Genomic DNA, 19,679 nt, shown 5'->3' on the forward strand with positions numbered 1-19,679 from the left:
TATTAATTATACAAAAATGTTTGGGAAAAATCAGGTCAGGAGACAGTAAAGCATCAGTTACTAAGGAATAAATAGCAACTCTCAGGGATGCAAGACAATTTGCTATGGCAAAAGCACAATAAAGCCAAAGATAAATGAAGCTTAACAACAGGTACCTGGTGGTATAATTGGAGAGTGCTTTACATAGACAGCAGATAATTAATGAGACCTAGCTACAACATGAATAACTACCTACTTCCTGAGAGGAATGCTAGGATTGTGGGGTATTCACCTTAAGAACAACAGCAAGATGCACTCATGCCACAAGGCTACCCTTCAGAAACACAGGGAATGAGTGGATGCTAAACTGATTCTGAGTGCAAGAAACATTACATATTAAAAAAGTCCTTCTGCTTAACAGAAGTGGAGAATGCAAATTTTACTTATCACCAACAGTCAATAAAGTCCTGGAAAGAAAAAAAAATACATAAATACACACATACACATATATATGCATACAATGCCCAAGAAAGCTTGCAGAACACAGAGCAAGTAAGTAAATGAGTTACTTTCATCCATGCATTTTAAACAAACACTGAAGTGTATGCCAATGAATTAATTCTGCTGTCTGCAGTTTAGCTTCAGGTAATAACATGCTCCAAATTATCCTTCTCTCCTGTGTCCAGAACCAAATTCCATTTCAAACTGGTCTGTCCTTATAATATTGGATTCAAACAGGGAGCATCATTTAACACCACTATTGCAAGTACTGGCAGATCTTTTTCAGCTAAAGCCTGCCTACTTTTATGTGTTTTTTATTATGAAGATATGTTTGCCTCTGTGTGTGTACATACACACAGATCTATACTTCCGCCATTTTCATATCTGCACTGAGCAACAAACAACCCAAATTGTTCATGCCTTGGGGTATGGAATTTGGAGCTTTATTTTAGAGCTAAATTTATCTGAAGAAAACACTACAATAAATACAAACCATGACAGCTGCAATTTGATTGAAAATCTGCAGAGGTTGGAGGAGGTCCCTGTCCCACACTTTATCTCCTACAAATTTCAGGGAGGGAGGTGACCTGGGGCAGCAGCAGGGATGCTCAGCATCACTTAGGCACTGTCCTGAGCCAATGGGCAGAGGTGTCTGTCACAAATAACTCACTGACTCCTAGCTGGCCAATGCACGCACATCCCATTTGTGCAATGAACACAGTGCCGAGGTATCCTCAGCTGTGTCTGCAAATTGCACATGGCTACCACAGGGACATGGGCTCTACTGCACTCATCAACTTTTTTTTGATGGGGTGGGGGGTGGGTGGTGAGGACCAGGAGGAAAACACCTCCAAGCTATAAATCATATCTTGCAGAACTTTTGGTCACAGACACGAGCCTGTTATAAATGTCTCTTTATCTAATCTTGCCATAGAGAAGCTAATTCTCCTCCCCATGGTGTCTATATATTTTTAAATTAAGCTGAAGAGTTCAAAGGAAGGAGACATTTCTAACCATCAAAAGAATTTAAACTCATAAATACTACGGATTTTCCAAGCACTGCCAGGAATTTTAAGAAACTTTCATTTCCACAGTTCAGAATATCCTCCAAGACCTTCAAACAATGTGCAATTCCGCACCTGGTTTCAGCTTTGTCATACATATACAAGTCCTGGAGTGCCTAAATTAAAATTTATTTTTTCCAATAAGTAGAATTCAGAAGCATTATAGGAGTGAAGATGAATTATCCTTAGGGCTTCTTTTTCAGAATTTTCATGACTTAAACTACATCTGTGTACTGGGTTTTCTCAAATCATTGCTGCTATTGGGCTCTCTCACCAGAACTTCAATTTACTACCATGACTTGTCAGAGCACATTGAGTGCCATGTATGATTTGATATTACATACTTTGCTCGACATTTTCTTTTTCAGCAGCAAGGAAAGAGGGCAAGGCTTTCCAACAGCTTAACAAGATTTGAGGGGGGAAAATAAAGCAAAATAAAATCAAGCTCACCAATGTCACCAACTCATTCTAATGTACAGACATCAGCTTTTAATGAAATACTTTATAACAGAGGTGCTGGGAATGTAATACAAACGTGGGCAGAAACCCCAAAATGCCTCTAAAGTACACTCTTCATGAGTGTAAGGGGCTCACTTTAGACAGAGGGTACACAAAGTGTTCCTCGTTTTCCACCGGGAGAATGATTTCAGAGCAAGCGGGGGTTTTGGGGGGTTTGTGTTGTTTGTTTGATTTTGCTTTTGTTTTTTTCCGAAGAAGCAGTTAATTTAGCCGGAGCTGTGCCCCCCGTGCCGGTACACGAGCTGCAGCGGGTGGCAGGTTCTCCCAAGGGTTGCCCCGGGTCTGGTGCGGGAGGGCGGAGCACAGCCTGCAGAGGACACCGCGACGCACCGAGCAGGTGAGGGTGAGCAGGGTGGCTTTCCGCACCGAGCCCGGCAGCAGAGAGGCGGCGGGATAGCGGCGAGCCGGGGCGAGGCTCGGGCCGGGCTCCCCGCAAGCTGTGACCGCTCCCCCGAGCCGCGGCGCGTCCGGCGAGGGCCGCTCCTGCCACCTGGCGGAGGCTGCGCGCAGCGGCCGCGGCTCCCGCCCGCGGGCACCTCCACTGATCGTCCGCTGGAGCCCCCTGTCAAGGCAGGGTATTCTACAAGAATCGGGTGGGTTTGGAATGTCCGCAGAGAGGAAGACCCCATGACTCCCCTAGGCAGCCTGTTCCAGTGCTCTGCCACCATCACTGTGAGGAAGTTCATCCTCAGGTTGACGTGAAACTTACTGTGGTTTAGTTTATGGCCACTGTGCCTCATCCTGCTGCTGGGCAGCACCGGAAAGGGTCCGGCACCATCCTCTTGACACCCGCCTTTCAGATATTTATGCGCATTAATGAGATTTCCTCTCGGTCTTTTCCAGACTAAACAGTCCAGCTGCCTCAATCTCTTCTCATAAGAGAGATGCTGCCTTGAGCTGCACCGAGAGCTCTATGTCTCTCTTGTACTGAGGAGCCCAGAACTGGACACAGCACTCCAGCTGTGGCCACACTAGGGCTGAGGAGACGGGCGGGATCACCTGCCTGGACCTGCTGGCCACACTCCTCCCACACTCTTTTCATCTATATTTATCCTCAGAGCAGCGCCCTTTCCTCCAGGATCTCAACCTTGCTATGACAGAAAGCACCTTTACACACACAGTATTAGGTATCTGGTTAAAAAAAAAAAAAAAGCTTCAGAAGGCATAAACATAAAATTAACTCCTTAGCATGCTTTAGATCAAATGCCTGTAGTTCTATTTAAACTCTCAATTCTACTGGCTATATAATGAGGGGAAACTTGTAAAAAAGTGAACTGTACAATACATGCCATTCTCTCAAGACTGTACAACTAATTAAAATTGCACAAATCTAGAAAAAGCACCTAAATTTCATTTAAGTAAAAAAAAAACTCAATAAAGAAGAAAATCATGATACAATAAATGCAAATGTATACTTCCCAATAAAACATACAGACTAATTCTGTGCCATTTTTTCCCATGTAAAATTAAATGGATTCAGGGTAGAAGTACCAGAGTAGGTGCTCTCTCCCCTTAACCTTTCTTGTAAATACATACAACATCACACATGCATACAAAGTTAAATACAGGGAAAGGACTATAATTTGATGTTTCTATCCAATATGGAACTGCACTTGGAAGCATTCCTCCTGGCTCCTTTTAACTGATTCTGTAAATACACATCTTAAAACTCAACAGATGAACATTAGAGGATTTTATTTATGACAGCTTCAGAACTTGTGCTTATTTATTTCCTTTTAACTGGAACAATTGTGATACTGACAATTACTGACATTTACTGTTTTTTAGACAGAGCATTAAATTATCTGAAAACACAGCGCAAACTTGCTAATCCCAGTTTCAACACAGAAAACATCATTTACATGTACTTCAAAATGGGGGTAATTTAATTGCTAAATGTCCAAGTTAGGGAATGACGATTGCGTTGGTTTGAAAGTAAAACCAATGCGAGACTCCAAGTCAGTAATACAATTTAATAGGAGAAAAGAGAAAAAATAAAATACATGCAATAATATAAAAGAAACAACCACCAACACAGTCAGAAATACAACCTGACACCCTGTCAGTTAGGGTGTTGGTAGCAGTCCGTATAAATGGTGGCTGCAGTCCTCCTGGATGACAGATGTGGTTCAGGTGAAGCAGTGCTCCTGTAGAAGGTGCAGTTTTCCTCCGAAGAACCAGCGATGATGTGGAAAAGGTTCGACTTTCCTCTGGGATCCAGTAGAAAGGTCTGCCCTCGGGTCCCAAACCCCAGTTTTTTATCTAGGTAGGAAAGGCTTGGCTCCTGCCCCTGGTTGGGGCATCTCCCAATGGGATGATGTAATCTTATCAGTCACACAATAGGACTTAATGGCCCATTAACAGAATATATCTTCTGGAGGAAGGATGGGTTGTGAATAGATAACGATGATCATCCCCCGATCTTATCAGATGGCACATCAGCAGAGGATATCTCCCACAGAGATAAGGATCACCACCCCTCCCACATTTTAACAGATGGTGATAGAATACACATTTTTGCATTGTACCCCAGGACAACGATCTATGTCAGCTTTCCACAGCGTTTTACTGCAGGTAGATATTGGACAAGGACTGTCCAAAAAAACCACATCAAAAGAAGAAAAATAATTTTTAAAAGCCTTTTGAAGACTATGAATTGCATTTTATTTGAGACTCGAGGCAAAAACAGGGAGACCTTAACTAGAATTCAAAAGTAGTTGGGGAAGAAAAAACATGGTATACTAAGTGTTCGCAGAAAAAGGGGACAAAGTCATCCTTAGATAAACCTGTCAGGTTGGACTCTTTAAAAAACAGTATCGTTATCTACTCATTATTTTCACTTGGTTCACAAGAATCCTTTCCAGCAATTGGTGTTTCAGGAAAAACCACCAAGAAGTCTGCCAACCTGCCCAGGAAACTGGAGCTTTTACCAAGTGCCAGGTAAACTGATAGACTCTTCTGGCACAAAACCCTTGTACACACTGCATATCTCGACTGCCCTGACCTAACTCAACAACATCCGTGACATTCCAGTACAAACAAGGGCTGATTGAACAATGTGCTGTGGAAGAGGCCCAAAGTCTTCATGCAAAGACTAAAAGGAGTATAAGCTAGCAGGAAATTAAATAGAGGCAGGAGGAAGACCAAGCACTGCAAGCACAGATGAGACACAGAAATGTTTATTTTTTGAATCGCTCCCTTACACAGATGAAAGAAAACACTCTTCTGACTAAACCAGGTATAAGTGCAAAATTCCCCTCAGAGCTTAAAGTAGATATAATTTAATTATCTACTGCTTTCCTTAAGCTGACCATTTTTATAAGATTTCCTGTAAAACTTAATGCTTAAATTATATTGCATTGTGGTAGTCATTTGTTTACCAAAGGCAATTATAAACTTCTACCCTCTAATATAAAGCAAGTGAGAATTAAGATAGCATATGAACAAAGGCACAGGGAGGAAGATGTCCTGTTTAGCTCAGTTTAGAAACAGAGAGAGCAGATTAGTATGAGCTATACAAGGAATACCTGAACACCATAACTGTAGAGAGTTATCCAGGGTTTCTACATTTGTCATACTCTACCCACAGAAGCCCTCAGAACCAGATCTCTGAACATAAGCTGAGATGGTCTTCTGTGAGAACACCTACCTGATGTGAAGTCAAAATAAAGCAGTGCAGTAACAGCCCTGTTCACTCAGACACATTCAGGAAGGCAGCGATGGGTAACCCACAAGCTGCTCTCATAAGAGACGTAGAGTACTTGAAACAGCCCCTCTATACTCTGTTACTTTTACTGCCCAGTCCCATGAAACTCCAGTTCTCATCTTGCCTGCACTTGGAGACATTTTCAACAGAAGAGAATCACATCACACTCTCAGAGCCTGCCACTCTTCTGGCCTTAAAATTACACCAACTGAAGCATGAAATTGGTGTTCCTATTAAGCATGCTCTGAATCCACTAGGGTGCAGTGGATGGGCATGGTCATCTTCTCCTTCATTTCTCAACAAAGAAGGGAGCAATCTAGTCCTCCCTTTCTGAAAAGGTGTGCTAAACTGACAGATTTTCATGCCTCCTATTTCTTTTCATCTAGCAGAAACTGAGCCCACTATCCACCATGCATAAATCTGCCCGCACAACCCCCACAGAAGTATGCCTAAGTCATGGCTGTGAATGCTGCTCCTGGACCTGCCCACCTGGAAGTCCAAACCCAGCTGGTGGGCCTGCTTGCCTGCACTTCCTTGGGAAGAAAGAACAGTCCAGCAAAAGATAATTGCTATTCAGAACTCAAAGTGAAGTAATAACAATTGTAATCTCTAATTAAATGCATGTTCTGGACAAAATTCACATACATCAGGAAAAACAATGATCAGATATTTCTTTTCAGACAACAAATAAAACCTGGGATACACTGAATAGTTCACAGTCCTTTTCAAATAAGAGGCTGTTCTGAAAACTACAGCAACAAAATTAAAAAAAAAAAAAAAAAAAAAAGAATAGCATCAGACCTCCCAAGACCTGATCCACATGTACTTGCTAGCAGGCCAAACCTTTGCTCTGTATGACAAGAATGTCTTTCAGTAATGTGGAGAAGTGAAGGAGGAAGAGGAAGTACATCAATTACAGAAGAGAAAAAAATCAGCTTACATAGGGAAATAGATGGATATTCTATTCCCATAGGGTCATGATTTCCTGACAGTTATTCAGGTTGTACACAAGTCAAGTGGGCAGTAGGAATGAACTTCATGCCCCACTCACCCACAAAATCTGCCTCAGTGAAGAGCTGCAGATACTACAGTCACTACTCCAACACCAATGTGAACTATGGGTCATTGGACCAAGCAGCCTTTGCTGCTGCACTGGTAGGGCAAGGAGGCTTTATAAAGTGCATACCCATATATTCAGCCTGGTAACAACTGCCAGTGCTGAAATCTCCACTTTAAGGCAATACTGATCTTTATCTTATAAAAGGAGGGGGAGAAGAAAATTAAAAACAAGAGTATCACATCAAAAATTCAAGTAGTTCATAACCATTGCCACAGTGCTACCTGGGAGTTAAGATATGGCTCCTGCCTCACAGGGCTGTACCTGGTAAGCTGTCGAGGCTCTTAAACGTTTCTGTTCACACTCAGATAGTGTTAAAGCAATGAAAGGAAAAAAAAAAATTAGAAATCTACATCTTTATTGTCTCCGGGTCATGTGACTCAATGTAAATAATAAGGACTTAAGAGCCCTGAGGTATACATACCATTTCCTTGAATGCACTTTCTATGGCCCCAATAACCAGGCACTCATGTGGGATCTTCTTCTCAGTGAAGAAGCGTGTTGGAGGCGTGCTAGGCGAGCCTGGGGCTCCCACACCACCGCGCAGGGAGGCCGCCCGTGTCAGTGTCCTGCTGTTGGTAGATGGGTTGTCAGGCTCCTCTCCCAGGCAGGTGGGTGGGAGAATGGCTGTGTTTCTCAGGATGTCCACAATCTCCTGCAGCTGCTCCAGAATATGGTGCTGCAGCAGTTTGGAAGCAACCACAGCTGCCCCTGACCCAGCGTGTCCATCAAAGAGGGACCAGTAGCACAGGTTGATCCCATCTGTGTCCTGGAGAAGCAAGAGGGGGAGAAAGGGAAGAAAAAGAGATGGTCACTGTTACACAGTTGTGAGTGAGGTGACTGGTGGCACAGAGGCAGCAGGTGAAACACGGGTAACTTTCCCAGAAGTAACATTCTTTCTGAAATGCAGAACTGGCAGTTGTACTACCTTGCTCTGGGCTCAGAATCCCTCCAAGTTCACACAACAATTGGCTGCAAAATTCTGCGTAAGTAATTTTTAACAGCTAACAGGATTAGCAATTTAAAAACTTGCTTGTAAAAATAGATCGCTATTCATGTAAAATGTAAAGTATTCTGCCAACAGAAACAAGTTCTCCAAAGTGAAAGTATTTCAGCTGAAAACTGAAACTATTTATTAAAAATGACAACACTGTGCCTTCTGAGATTTGTATATGAAACCTCTTCTGCTCCCATTCTTCAATTAAGTGTTGTCTCCCTGACCAAAATCCATGTTATGATGCACCAGGGATAATGCTTCCACAGTTTTCATCCTCATGTCTTTTAAAGGTGCTACTCTTTGGGGGGAAAAGTCCCCAAGGTATTTCAACTCTGATTGAAATTGAAGTATTTTATCTTCCACCAAAAGGAAGAAGATATTTTGTCATTGTTCTCCCCCTGCCCCCAAAATGGAACAGAAACTTAAAATTAAGAACAAGTTTGACCCACTCCATTTTCATGAGTTCTCCAAAGCAAACGCCCCAGCAAAGTCTGTGTTACAGCTTTTCAGAAGGTAAAGGAATGCAATTATTAACACAATTTACTCTCATTATTATGATCTCAACTCTGGATATGTCTTACATTGATCAAGCCTCATGTGAGTTTAGGAGTTAAATAAAGATGAGACTGGGACACATTAAAAAAGACGAAAATAGCCCCTGAAAAAATGGAAATTGAAATGTTACCACTTATTTCTTCTAAGCCAATGGGCAGCACAAATTTGGACAGCAAAGTTCACATGGACCTGAGCTGTATTCTCAGACTCTCACTGACACATGTCACTATGGCATAGCCACATCAACTATGGTGGTCCACTGATCTTGTCCTTTTCAGAGTACTAATTCTCGAACGAAGAGGATATTGCTACCAGCTCAGCCAAGTTCAGACATCTACACTGTACACCTCCAAGATAGCTCTCTAAATTGCCCTTATGTTGGTCAGACAGAAAAACTGCTGCATTTTCAGACTATGCTCATCTCATTCCAAAGTAGATTTATTTCTCCGTAGCAACAGCAGAAGCACCCTAGATAACGGTAAAGTCTGTGTTTTAAGCACTCAGGGGAGATGACTACCATAATGCTGCTCTCACACAGACATTCTGTGTGAGATGCTCTAGGGCCTTAACTTCAGTTGGAATCTGGAGGAATTACTGTAACCTAAATATTAGTCTTGAAAAACTTCTGTGGATTCCTACAAAGTTTCACTTACTTTTGAACTAGCAAAGAGGAAAACCACAGATAACCTATTAGCTGTCTAAAAAAGGAAGAAAAAACAAACTCTTTTTCCCCGCTGTGAGAATAAAACAGCTTCTCTATTTGAAAGAACTTAATTCCCCAAAAGCACACCAATTCAATGAGAATTAAAAATATGATGCAATTAAAATAGTGACTCAGCGAACAAACAAGGGCCAGCAGTCAGGGCAAGCAGATGAGGCAAAATGGTCCTTGCTTTTCCTCACACAGCTGAGATGACCTCTGCAGCCACCAAGTGATTACCTGCTTTGGTGTGCATATGCATTGCTGTTTGCTCTCTTACATTTGAGAGCTTGAACTTCTTCCCAAAATGAACTGACATTCTGCAAACTCAGAAAACAAGACATCTATTTTTACTAGCACTGGCAGTATTCTGCCAAAAGTAGTCTTTCAAACACCAGTCTTCATTTCTTCTTTTATCTGGACATAATCCTCAAATAAGAGTGTGGTTAGTCACTGTGGACACACACATTTAGAGAGCTAGGGAATTACAGCTTGGAAATTCTTTTCAGGCCTGGATTTCTCCTGACTCTCAGCTCCATTCCCAGGCTGACAAGCTGACTACAGCTTCAGTCAGGGAGGAAGTCTCCCAGAGTGATAACATGGTGAAAAACGGAACGGAATTCATAATAAAGATTAACACCTGGTATCTTTCCCGTGGGACATCCGGACATGCTGTCCCAAGGATGTTTTTCCCAATTGTCCAATGAACTACTGTCCTGTCCTAGCTGCACGTAACACACTTTAAATACGGGTTGTCCGTACAATAAAGTTGGCCTTTTTTCCCCAAAAGAGGTCCGTGTGTGTTGCTGTCTTTTCTCTCTCTCTGCAGCACAGTAACCACAAGTCACCACAGTGATTTATTTTAGATTTTCATTCAAATATTCTGACCTAACGACAGGCTGAATAACTGCCAGAAACATGAAAAGAAACCCTTCACTGCACCGACCTTACAATGAATTTCCAGAATGTACTAGGAAATTTACTAAGCTTCAGGCTCCTCAACTGCTGATCTAGCTTTCAGGAAGGTTCAGCAGTCTCCTGGGTTTTGCAATTGTAAAATATAATTAAGACACGCAAAGTTTTGCGTCAAGTAACGGATAAGAAATAATGAGAGAAATTGCAGATATACACACACACATAATTTGAGCTCAATTATATGAAAAAAATAAAAAGATAAAAACTCTAGCAATACCTAGTGATCAATTTGGGACACACTTGTCAGGTAAGCTAGACAGCAGTCTTACATTGCAAACCTTCAGATTGTTTTTATGGAGTTAATTCCAAACAAGCAAATAAATCATGTTGCCACTAAAGATTTACTCTGGGATCTACAACCTACCCTGACTATTGTCATCATATTAGATATGAACTATGGTCACAAAACACTTAAGAGTGCAACTTGAGTTCTCATAAAATCTGAACTGGGCCAGCAATCGCCACCCTAATCCTCAGAGAAAAGCCTCCTCACGTTACCAATATCTTCAGCTGCCTGTGGTAGGCTACCAGCCTTGTTCCATACAAAACATACACCATCCCAGATCTGCAGCAAAGAAAATTGCAGAATTAGTAATTATGTATCCTCACATTACAATGACAATTAATAATGCATCACGTTAAGTCCTGCAGCCTGATTGTCACTATGACAATATCCTGGCACAGGATTTTCATTTCACTTGCTGATGGTTTTCAGCATTCATCATGAAGGTACTCTGTAGTTAAAGGCATTTAAGAATAGTACAAATGAAAAAGATGTGCAATTTAACGTGAATGTTCTTGAATGGGGTCAGACAGGAAATACCATTTATCAAGCAGCAATGGAGTGGGATGGGGGGAAAGGGAGAGAATTAACTTAGGGTTGAATTTCAAGTCTTTCCTTTCACTGCTCTGCTCATTTTATTACCCACTCTTTCAAGAAGAAAACCATGTGTATGCTATTTAATAGACTTCCCAGGATTTGTTTATGTGTTGGGGTTAAAGAAATGTTCACTTCTCCATTTCTGCATTTCTGGCCTACCACCTCGTCCTTTCCACTCCTGGAGGTCCATATGGAGAGTCAAGATCATAACAGTGGCATCCAGCTTGTGTGTGGACAACACGTGGATCTCCAACTCCCTTATGCTGCTTTGTCAAAGCACAGGGCTGGATTGATGGGGTTAGCATTAAATAACAATCTCAGTCTCAGATGTAGCTGATGTTCCACCAACTTCCCAAAAAGCAGGAGAAAACAAAGATGGCATGTGCCATTCTCAAAGAGTCTGTGGAAAAAAAGAAAAATCTGAGGATGATGAAAAGGACTCTGTTACATAAAGTTTAAATTTCAGTGCCTATTTCCCTTGTGGTCTACCCTTAAAAAAAATCCTTCCAATTAACTTCTTCCTTCATTCCTTTTTCCTTCAGTATTTCTGCAAGGTGCTTCACAACATAGAGATAATTTCAGATTGTGTGTTGCAGTGGGACTTCCCTATGAAGCATTTACACTATTTAGCCTCTGGCTTTCTTACTAAATATTTCCTGGGATGATATTCTATTGTTTACTGTAGTGTATAAAGCCAGTAATTCTAAATCTCATCCATACAAATTAATTTGCACCCTCATCACATTTAACATCAAACACATATACTCCTTAAAAAATATTTGACAACAGTGCTGTGTGAGGAGTATTGTACCTCACAGTATAAAAATAAGAAAAAAAAAAGATGCAATATAGAAATGTACTTTTTTCCTCCCCCTTTTTAGATATATTCAACCAACAAAAGATGTAGCAGGGAAAAATTCCTACTAACTGCTAGTGTAAGACTGCCCTCTAGTAGAAAACTTTCTCCAGGAATATGCTGCCTGTTTGGGGAAAATATATTACAAATTTAAATACACAAGCTGTGGTCTAATAATATGGTAGAATAGGTTTTCCACAACTAAATAATGAATGTGACAGCACTTATTCCAGTGTCATGCAGAAAACAGAAGTAAATCTATAGATAAGAAGAGAACAGATAAAGAACAAGATGACAAGTAACTAGAAAACAGTACACTCTATTATATGGATCAGCTGGCTCCTGACTTAAGATGTTATGGTCCTTTCTGGTCAAAATATGTTAGAAATAGAATTTATGAACAGAAGATTTGAAATAAAAGTGTTTCTCTCAAACTTGAACGGGAGTGGCTGTTTCTTCCAAAATCAAGACGAAAGATACAGAATCAAACTAGGAAATACACTAGCGAAGAGAGAAAGAAAAATCAGAACGTTCCATGAGATACTTCTCATAAACTCTGTGTAAGTAGGTATTTACTGAGGATATATTTAGTGACAATCATGAAATATCAAATGGATAAAAAGAACAGCTTTTAAAAACATGCATTTATTTACCCTACCATTACATTACCATAACAGTACAATAACTGTAACAATGGATAACGTCAAGGTTAGTTAAAATGCTTTTCCAGTAACAAAACTATGTTAGATCCTTGTATTTTTAATGCAATCTTATCTTACTAACTATGTAATGTTTGAAAAAAGTTCCTTCTGAAGAAGGTGATTAACCATGGCTTTTGCTCCTGAGAAGCTTTTGATACTAGAAGTTAATCAGGCTTTGTGAAACAATGCTTCAAAGATTTTTATGTCCCATGCAAGCCCCAAAAATATGCAAAAACAGGCAAATTCAGCACAGTGACATTCACCCACATCCGTGACGCAGAGGCCACTGACCATGTATCTCATATGGTAGGTCTGGAACTTTAATGTGGTATGAGTCCAAATCTTGTATCTCTGCACAGCATCAAGATGTGTGTACCCAAGCTGCTGTGTGCACAGGGGCCTTTGCAGTGTGCCTGTGTGCATGGCACAGTGATAGTCTTAGTGTCAAACAAACCCATCACATGGACCAAGGACACTGGCGGTTGTCTTGTGTTTTCTATATACAAGTACTCTGGCGAAATGCTTGCTACATTAAATACAAAAATGCATACAAAAGTTAAATACACTCCTGAAACCAAGCACCTTCCTGAACCAACAGCAGGCAGTTGCACGGACTTTCTAGGAAAGACTAAAAACCACAGCTAATTAAAACAAATCCTGTTTTGCTTGGCATGACTGTCTGTAGAACTCCTAGCCCCAGCAAGTTCTGGGCACAATTCTTTGTCCAGGAGTTTGCAAAAATGTACTTGAAAAAAGAAATCATGACTGTCTGAATGCAATGAGGAATACTGGCACACAGGAATGGAAACACGATTTAAAGAAATATTTTAAAGAGGAAAGAACAAGGGCAATTTGCAAACCCTGAGAATCTGTCAGTTTGAAAATGTTGCAGCAATAATGAAGTATGAAACACTTCAGTATGAAGAACTGGAGGAGCAAAAGGGTGGGAGGGACACAATGCAAGAGGAGTGCTTGTTTCTCAGGACCCCAATGAGCCCTGCAGCCATCAGGTGTACCAAGCCATAGAATTTTGGGAGAGAGACTAAAGCAGACCGCTAATCACAACCTGATTTAAAATGCACATACACACCCCAACTAACAAAAAAACCCAAACCAAACAAAAAGCAAAACATACAACAAACCAAATGCCAAAACCAAAACAAAAAAACCCCAAAACTACCAAAAAAGGCTACTTACATTTCACTGAAAAACTAATTATCACTTAGTGACAACCTGCATTCTCTAGCAGCAGGAATGCAGCATATCTAAGTTGTCTAACTCCAACATTCAGACAGGGCATTTAGTATTACACGGTGAAATGCTGGAATTCAACACACATTATCAATCCCTGCTGGAGGCTGAGCTCATGCCTGAAGAGCAGATAAAGTAATTAGCTGGTCAGGAAACAAGATAGATGAAAAACAGTGGACAATTGTCAGCAGACAAGTGTACGACATACTTCACACAAATGAGAGAAGCTATCACTGAATTCCATGTGCTGGATGACCTTACTCTACCTGCATAAATCAGAAGATTATCTTGCTTTAGTAGTTGATTAAATTAGAGAACACAGTATCTTTCCAACATTGTCTGAAGACGTGGTTTAGTGGCTCAGATATAAGACACGTTTTAACAGCCTATAGTTCATATAGGTCTTTACCTGATCTCTGTGTAGGCACAGCTAGAACAGCTGCCAATGCAGTGTCCACAGAGCTCCATGTGCAAATGTGTCCTCAAGACAGTGCAGAAACTGAGAAAGAGCAGATGGAGGTTGACCTGTGTTTTTGTGGCACCATGAGGCATCTGTATAAATTACAGAACCATAGAATGGTTTGGGATGAAAGAGACCTTAAAGATGATCTGGTTTCAACCCTCTACCATGGGCAGGAACACGTTCCACTAAACCAGGCTGCTCAAAGTCTCATCCAACCTGGCCAAACTTCTCTGGGCAACCTGTTTCAGTGCCTCACCATCCTCACAATGAAGAATTTCTGCCTAATATCTAATCTAAGCCCTCTATTAGCTCGAAGTCCTTACTCCCTCTCCTGTCACTACAGGTCCTTGTGAAAGCCCCTCTCCAATTAGGTACTGGATGGCCAATCTAAGGACTCCCTGGAGGCCTCCCTTCTTTGGGCTGAACGGCCCCACCTGACAGCCTGTCTTCACAGCAGACATACTCCAGCCCTTTCTTCATCTTCAAATTTCTCAACGTTATATTTCAGAAATGAAACAAAAAGAAAAATCCAGGAGCACCTCCTTGCCCATCTTGAAACTAAAATATCATAGGTGCAAGGAGCATTTTTCAATGCAAAAATTAAGCAGAAGAGCTAAGAAAAATATAGTGAAATGTTCTGCATTTAAGCAGAGAGAATCAGTAAGAGGTAACTGAAAAGATATTAAATATTCAGAAAACACCTTTTAGTGCCATATTCTTACATCATTTTATATTATTTTGTATTTCTCCACAGGAGTTTGCTTACTGAATTGTCTTTCAGCTGGAGACCTTCTCCATTGGGCAGCGATGACCTCCGTTTTGTTGAAGAGTTCTTGTTTGGTGTAGAATTACTGCCTCCAGCTTTTTTCTTGACAAAGAGGACATCACAGCTGGCTTGATCTTCATTGTGTGTGCTCTTCCCTGCATTTATTACCCTAAGAAAAAAGCAAAACCAAAAAAAGAAAACAGTGAACAGATTAGCAAAGCACAGAAGCCCCCATCTGTATCTCACAATATGATTCAAGATATACAGAACCAGAGTCCAGCAGCGTTGCAAGTCCTGACTGAATTAAAATATCTGACTGTCTTCCAGAGATACAAGCATATACACAGGCATACTTGCTTAATTCTCTGACATGACATAGCAAGCATTTTCTGCAGAACTATGTGAATAAGAACCAATGTTGCCATGAGCATATTTCACCACCAGACATAACATACTTCTTTAAAGAGACTACTACATGGATGAAGTTGATAACAGATATGCCTCCCAGCTGAAATATAAGACCCCCATTTGCTTTTCTACCTGTCAGCATCTCTGCTATAAATAATGAATCTGTTGGCTAAGAGTGTGCATTCTGTCAAGTTACAAGTCTTTGCACAAACAAAATACCTGCTATAAATCTACAAAGCTGTTACTGCTACAGGCAGTCTGTTCAAATGGCATATATTAGAAGTGCTATGACAGAAATACAAAAGAAAGACTTTGTCTCTGACAAGCAAGTCAAGGTTGCTTGTACCACAGTGATACAGTGATGCACATTAAATACATCCCTCTAGTACTGCACAATATAATCCCCTGCCCTCTAGAAGCCTACCTCAAACCATCTGTTCCACCTGCCCTGTAGAAAACAGATTTGCACTAAGAGCTGCAGGCATGCAAAACCCAGCACTAAGAGTTCAGTACAAGTTTTTCACAGCCAAAGTATCCTTCCTTTGATCAGTGATGCAGCTGAAATAACAGCTATTCCACCAACAAATTTTTAAAACCTTAATAAGAAGCCTGTATTACCCAAAATACTGTGATTACTATCCAGTCTCAGAACAGTCAAGCTCAAACACATTTTCCACTTTCTGCATAAGAATCTCATCATAAACTGACCAATTTTGCATCAGTTGACAGTCCTGGGTTCACACGGGGAAAACCCATTCAAGATGGAACCACGTCTTGTTCCAACCAAGCAAAGACACTGTGACTTTGATGCAAGCACGTCTTCTTCCACAAACACTATTCATCCACTCTTCCTACTGCAAAGTTTGGGTCAACAAGTTGACTGATACTCAGAGACAGTATTTCCACTACTGGATAAGCACAGAGTTTCACATCAGGCACACAATGTCTTTAGAAATAACTGCTGCCTCCCCAGAAACTAAAACAGTTTGGAGGCACATCATGATCCTGACATCAAGTTCAAGACATACCTGACTTCTTGAATGCTAATGTTCTCCTCACAGTAAAACTTTACAAAATAGGAAAATACTTGCAAAAAGTTGTTGAAATGAAAAGAAAACAAAAACCAAAGGAAGGCTTACAGGGAACCCCAGCTTTCCTGCTCTTGCTTAAATGTCAAGTCTGTATTAGCTTTGCTTACAGGTAATACATTCTTCTCACTTTCAAGGAGCAATATGATGCTGTGACACGAAAATGAGTATTCCTGTCTCTGAATAGAAAAAACAGTCTTGTTTTAAAAGTAAATGTTATGTCCACAGCAGTTAACTGCTTTCAGAAATTGGAAGTTTCTTTACAGTGCTAAATGCTACACATTGCAATCTATCTGTATGCACAATACAGCCATTTGTTTGCAAGTATGTCTTGCAAACAATAAATAAATACTAATTGTGGATAAGATTATTTTGCAAAACACATACAGAACAGAGATGAAGGAGCAATTAGTTACAAGGCACTTGTGAGCAGTTTAACCACTCATCCCTTGTAGTGTTTAACCTTTGGGCAATTGCAGATCAAATATTGAGATGCAGTAAGCTTCCAGTCTGGAAACTCTCATTTTCTTGACATTATGAAAAGTAGAAGCATATTTTCAAAAATGGGGGAAGTGCCCAGGGGAGAGGGCAGAACACACAACACACATGACAAAATCATAATACCAAAGCATTTAAATCAGTCTGTTGTTAAAACCAAGACCTGTTCAGTTTGAAAAGCTACAAACATGATTAAAATACTGCAGCAGCAGAGAAAATATAGTTTTATCACATTAGGAACTAATCAATAATCAGTTTAGCTGATCAGTCTCCTTACTGTTGCTGCTGTTTTCAATCTCATTTTAAAAAAGAAGCAGAAGACAAGTAAGAGACAAAAGTTACTCCTTACAAACATTGCTGCTTTCCTACCACCTATTGTTCCTTACGAAAGTCATTGAACTCTTAGGAGTTGCCCTGGTTTCTGAGCTTAGCAATGGACTTCAGGACTTGTATGATGAAAGATGTTATGATGCTTAATGACATGTCAAGTTATGCACAATATTATCATTTTGTAAAGCTCTTACAAAGAAAATTTGTCAATGAAAACACATTAGAAAGACTATGAGAACAAGTTGTGGGAATCCTTATGATACCTCTAAGTTTAAGTTTTCTGTTCTGTTCTGCTTGGATGTGCTTTTCCGTTGTGCTTGGGTGATGAAGACAAAACAGTCCGATTCTACCTAGGGACTCAAGGACAGTATCTTTAAACTTCAAGCCCTAAGCATAAACAACGTGAAAAGAGGAGGGCGGACACACAAGCAAGCAGGAGGATAAAACTTCCCTATTTGAGACTATTAATTGGACAGCTGACTCCTGCATGCAAATGGACTGAAACCTATAAAGGTGTGAGAACTCGTGACCAACCCCTCCTTGCCTTCCATCTTGGAGCCATCCGGGCAGGGGCCACGACTGTGGCACTTGTATTGCTGGGGTGTGGCTTTTGTAGGCCTTTCGTGGGCCTCACAATAAATACTCGTTTGTTCCCCTTAACTCTGTGTGCGACCTCTGTTCCAGCTCCTCAAGGCATCACTTAAAATCAGAGGGTTTTGGGAAAGCTGCAAAAAAGCAGGCCTCAGAGATAGCAAACTGCAACTGGAGCTAAGCGGAAGGCATAAGGCATGTCAGCAGAAAAGTTATATGAAATATAGAAAAGAAGGACAAATAGAACAATGGTCTGTGTATTAACACTTGGCTAGAATAAATCTTTAAACTGCAGAAAAGTATATCTAGCAAGATATTAGGAAGGTCTAAGCTTAATAATGGAGCTCTATTATTGTATTTTAAGGCTTACAAGTAGGTATTGTATTTGAAAAAAAGCTAGCATTGTTTGAATCAAAGGTACTTGTCCTTATAGTGTTTGGATAGGACTACTGTCAATATGTTTTTGCTTTTGTGATTGGTCAAAAAACTTTCAAAGTGCATTGTAACATCATGTTCTCCAGCTGTTGCTGAGGACGTGAGCTGCTGGCATCTTCCCACTGTCCCAACCTTGTAATGAAACTGATGCTTGGGAGGAAAAAATAATAATAAAGCAGCTCAAAACGCGTTCCATAGCATTCCCATCCCAATTTGTGCTTCTGTGCATAAAGCCCTTGGCCAACATTATGAAGTGACCCAACAATTGGCTTGACAATCAGCTATCACAAAACACCTGGAGTTGAAATTGTGTACCAAGCATCTTGCTAGAACAGGATATGATCAAAAGGAACCTGGCAAGACTGAATACCGAGTAGACATGGGAATTGGAGTGTCAGTGTATTGAGGAGGGAGGAATGGAGCTCTGAACAATACATTTTATCCAAGAAATCAACTGTATCTCTCAGAATTCCAGTTTTTCTTACTTCGTCAGAAGCTTAAGTGTATTTTATTCCTTGTGAAGCCCTGAACTTATCATAATGTCAAGATAGTGCTTATAAATCCTACCAGGTAATACAGGGTCTAGATACCAAAAGCTGCTCCTCTCCTGACACAGGCACTCTTCTACTCCCAATTCCCATCTCATAGGCAAATCCTGGCAAACTGCTGTAGTGAAACCCCATAATTTTTAATTTCAAACCTTGAACGATGTTTTGGTACCTGATGCCAAGCACAGAAGCTGGTAACATGTACTCAGCTTCAAACAGCTCTGTTTTTTGCCGACTTTTGAAATCCTTTTCTTTCTGCAGTTTCCTAAATCCCTCCTGCAGACAATTCTTTCAACCAGCTTTCCAATGCTGATTTCACTGTTGTCTTTCCTCCTTGCTCTCCCAGACTGCAACTTATCAGAAAAAAAAAATCATATCTAAGCTGCTTATACAAATAACAAAGCAGAACTAACAAGATATTCATATCATCAAAAGATAACCCTTAATTAGACCTCTAGAATTTTTTACAGAAAAATCTGCCCCTCCTTCCACTGAGGAAGTACCTCAGCTTCCAAAGATTGCCTCTGTGTATTTTTTTCTGTCTAATTCAAAATATAAGTTTTCCACCAGTAAAGTGAACAACATGAGATAAAACAGCTCCAATAATTTCAATTTTATTTTATCATTAGTATTAATAATAATGCAGAGAAAAAAAATTTGAATTACTTAAAATAAGACTGAGGCCTACATAATTTTCTCGCTTATTTAGACACACATTTTCAAGTGAATTCCTCCTTTTGTTCTCTCTCCA

General features: G+C 40.5%; 1 protein-coding gene across 3 annotated transcripts in view; it reads right to left on the minus strand.

Annotated features, from left to right (window-relative positions):
* The window catches only part of PPM1H (protein phosphatase, Mg2+/Mn2+ dependent 1H), a 134,363-nt gene that overhangs the window by 54,920 nt on the left and 59,764 nt on the right, over positions 1–19,679 (minus strand). For all 3 annotated transcript variants that reach the window (XR_015803961.1, XM_014890885.2, XM_088165614.1), the window contains 2 exons: positions 15,031–15,199; positions 7,311–7,655 (listed from right to left, as the gene is read on the minus strand). Coding sequence is in view for 2 of the 3 variants with exons in the window: in XM_014890885.2 (XP_014746371.1) it covers positions 7,311–7,655; positions 15,031–15,199 (514 nt within the window). In the remaining variant the exon portion in view is untranslated. The remainder of the gene's footprint in view (positions 1–7,310; positions 7,656–15,030; positions 15,200–19,679) is intronic.

This window comes from Sturnus vulgaris, chromosome 5 (genome assembly GCF_052056855.1).
Source record: "Sturnus vulgaris isolate bStuVul1 chromosome 5, bStuVul1.hap1, whole genome shotgun sequence".
In the NCBI taxonomy this organism is placed as follows: Eukaryota; Metazoa; Chordata; class Aves; order Passeriformes; family Sturnidae; genus Sturnus; species Sturnus vulgaris.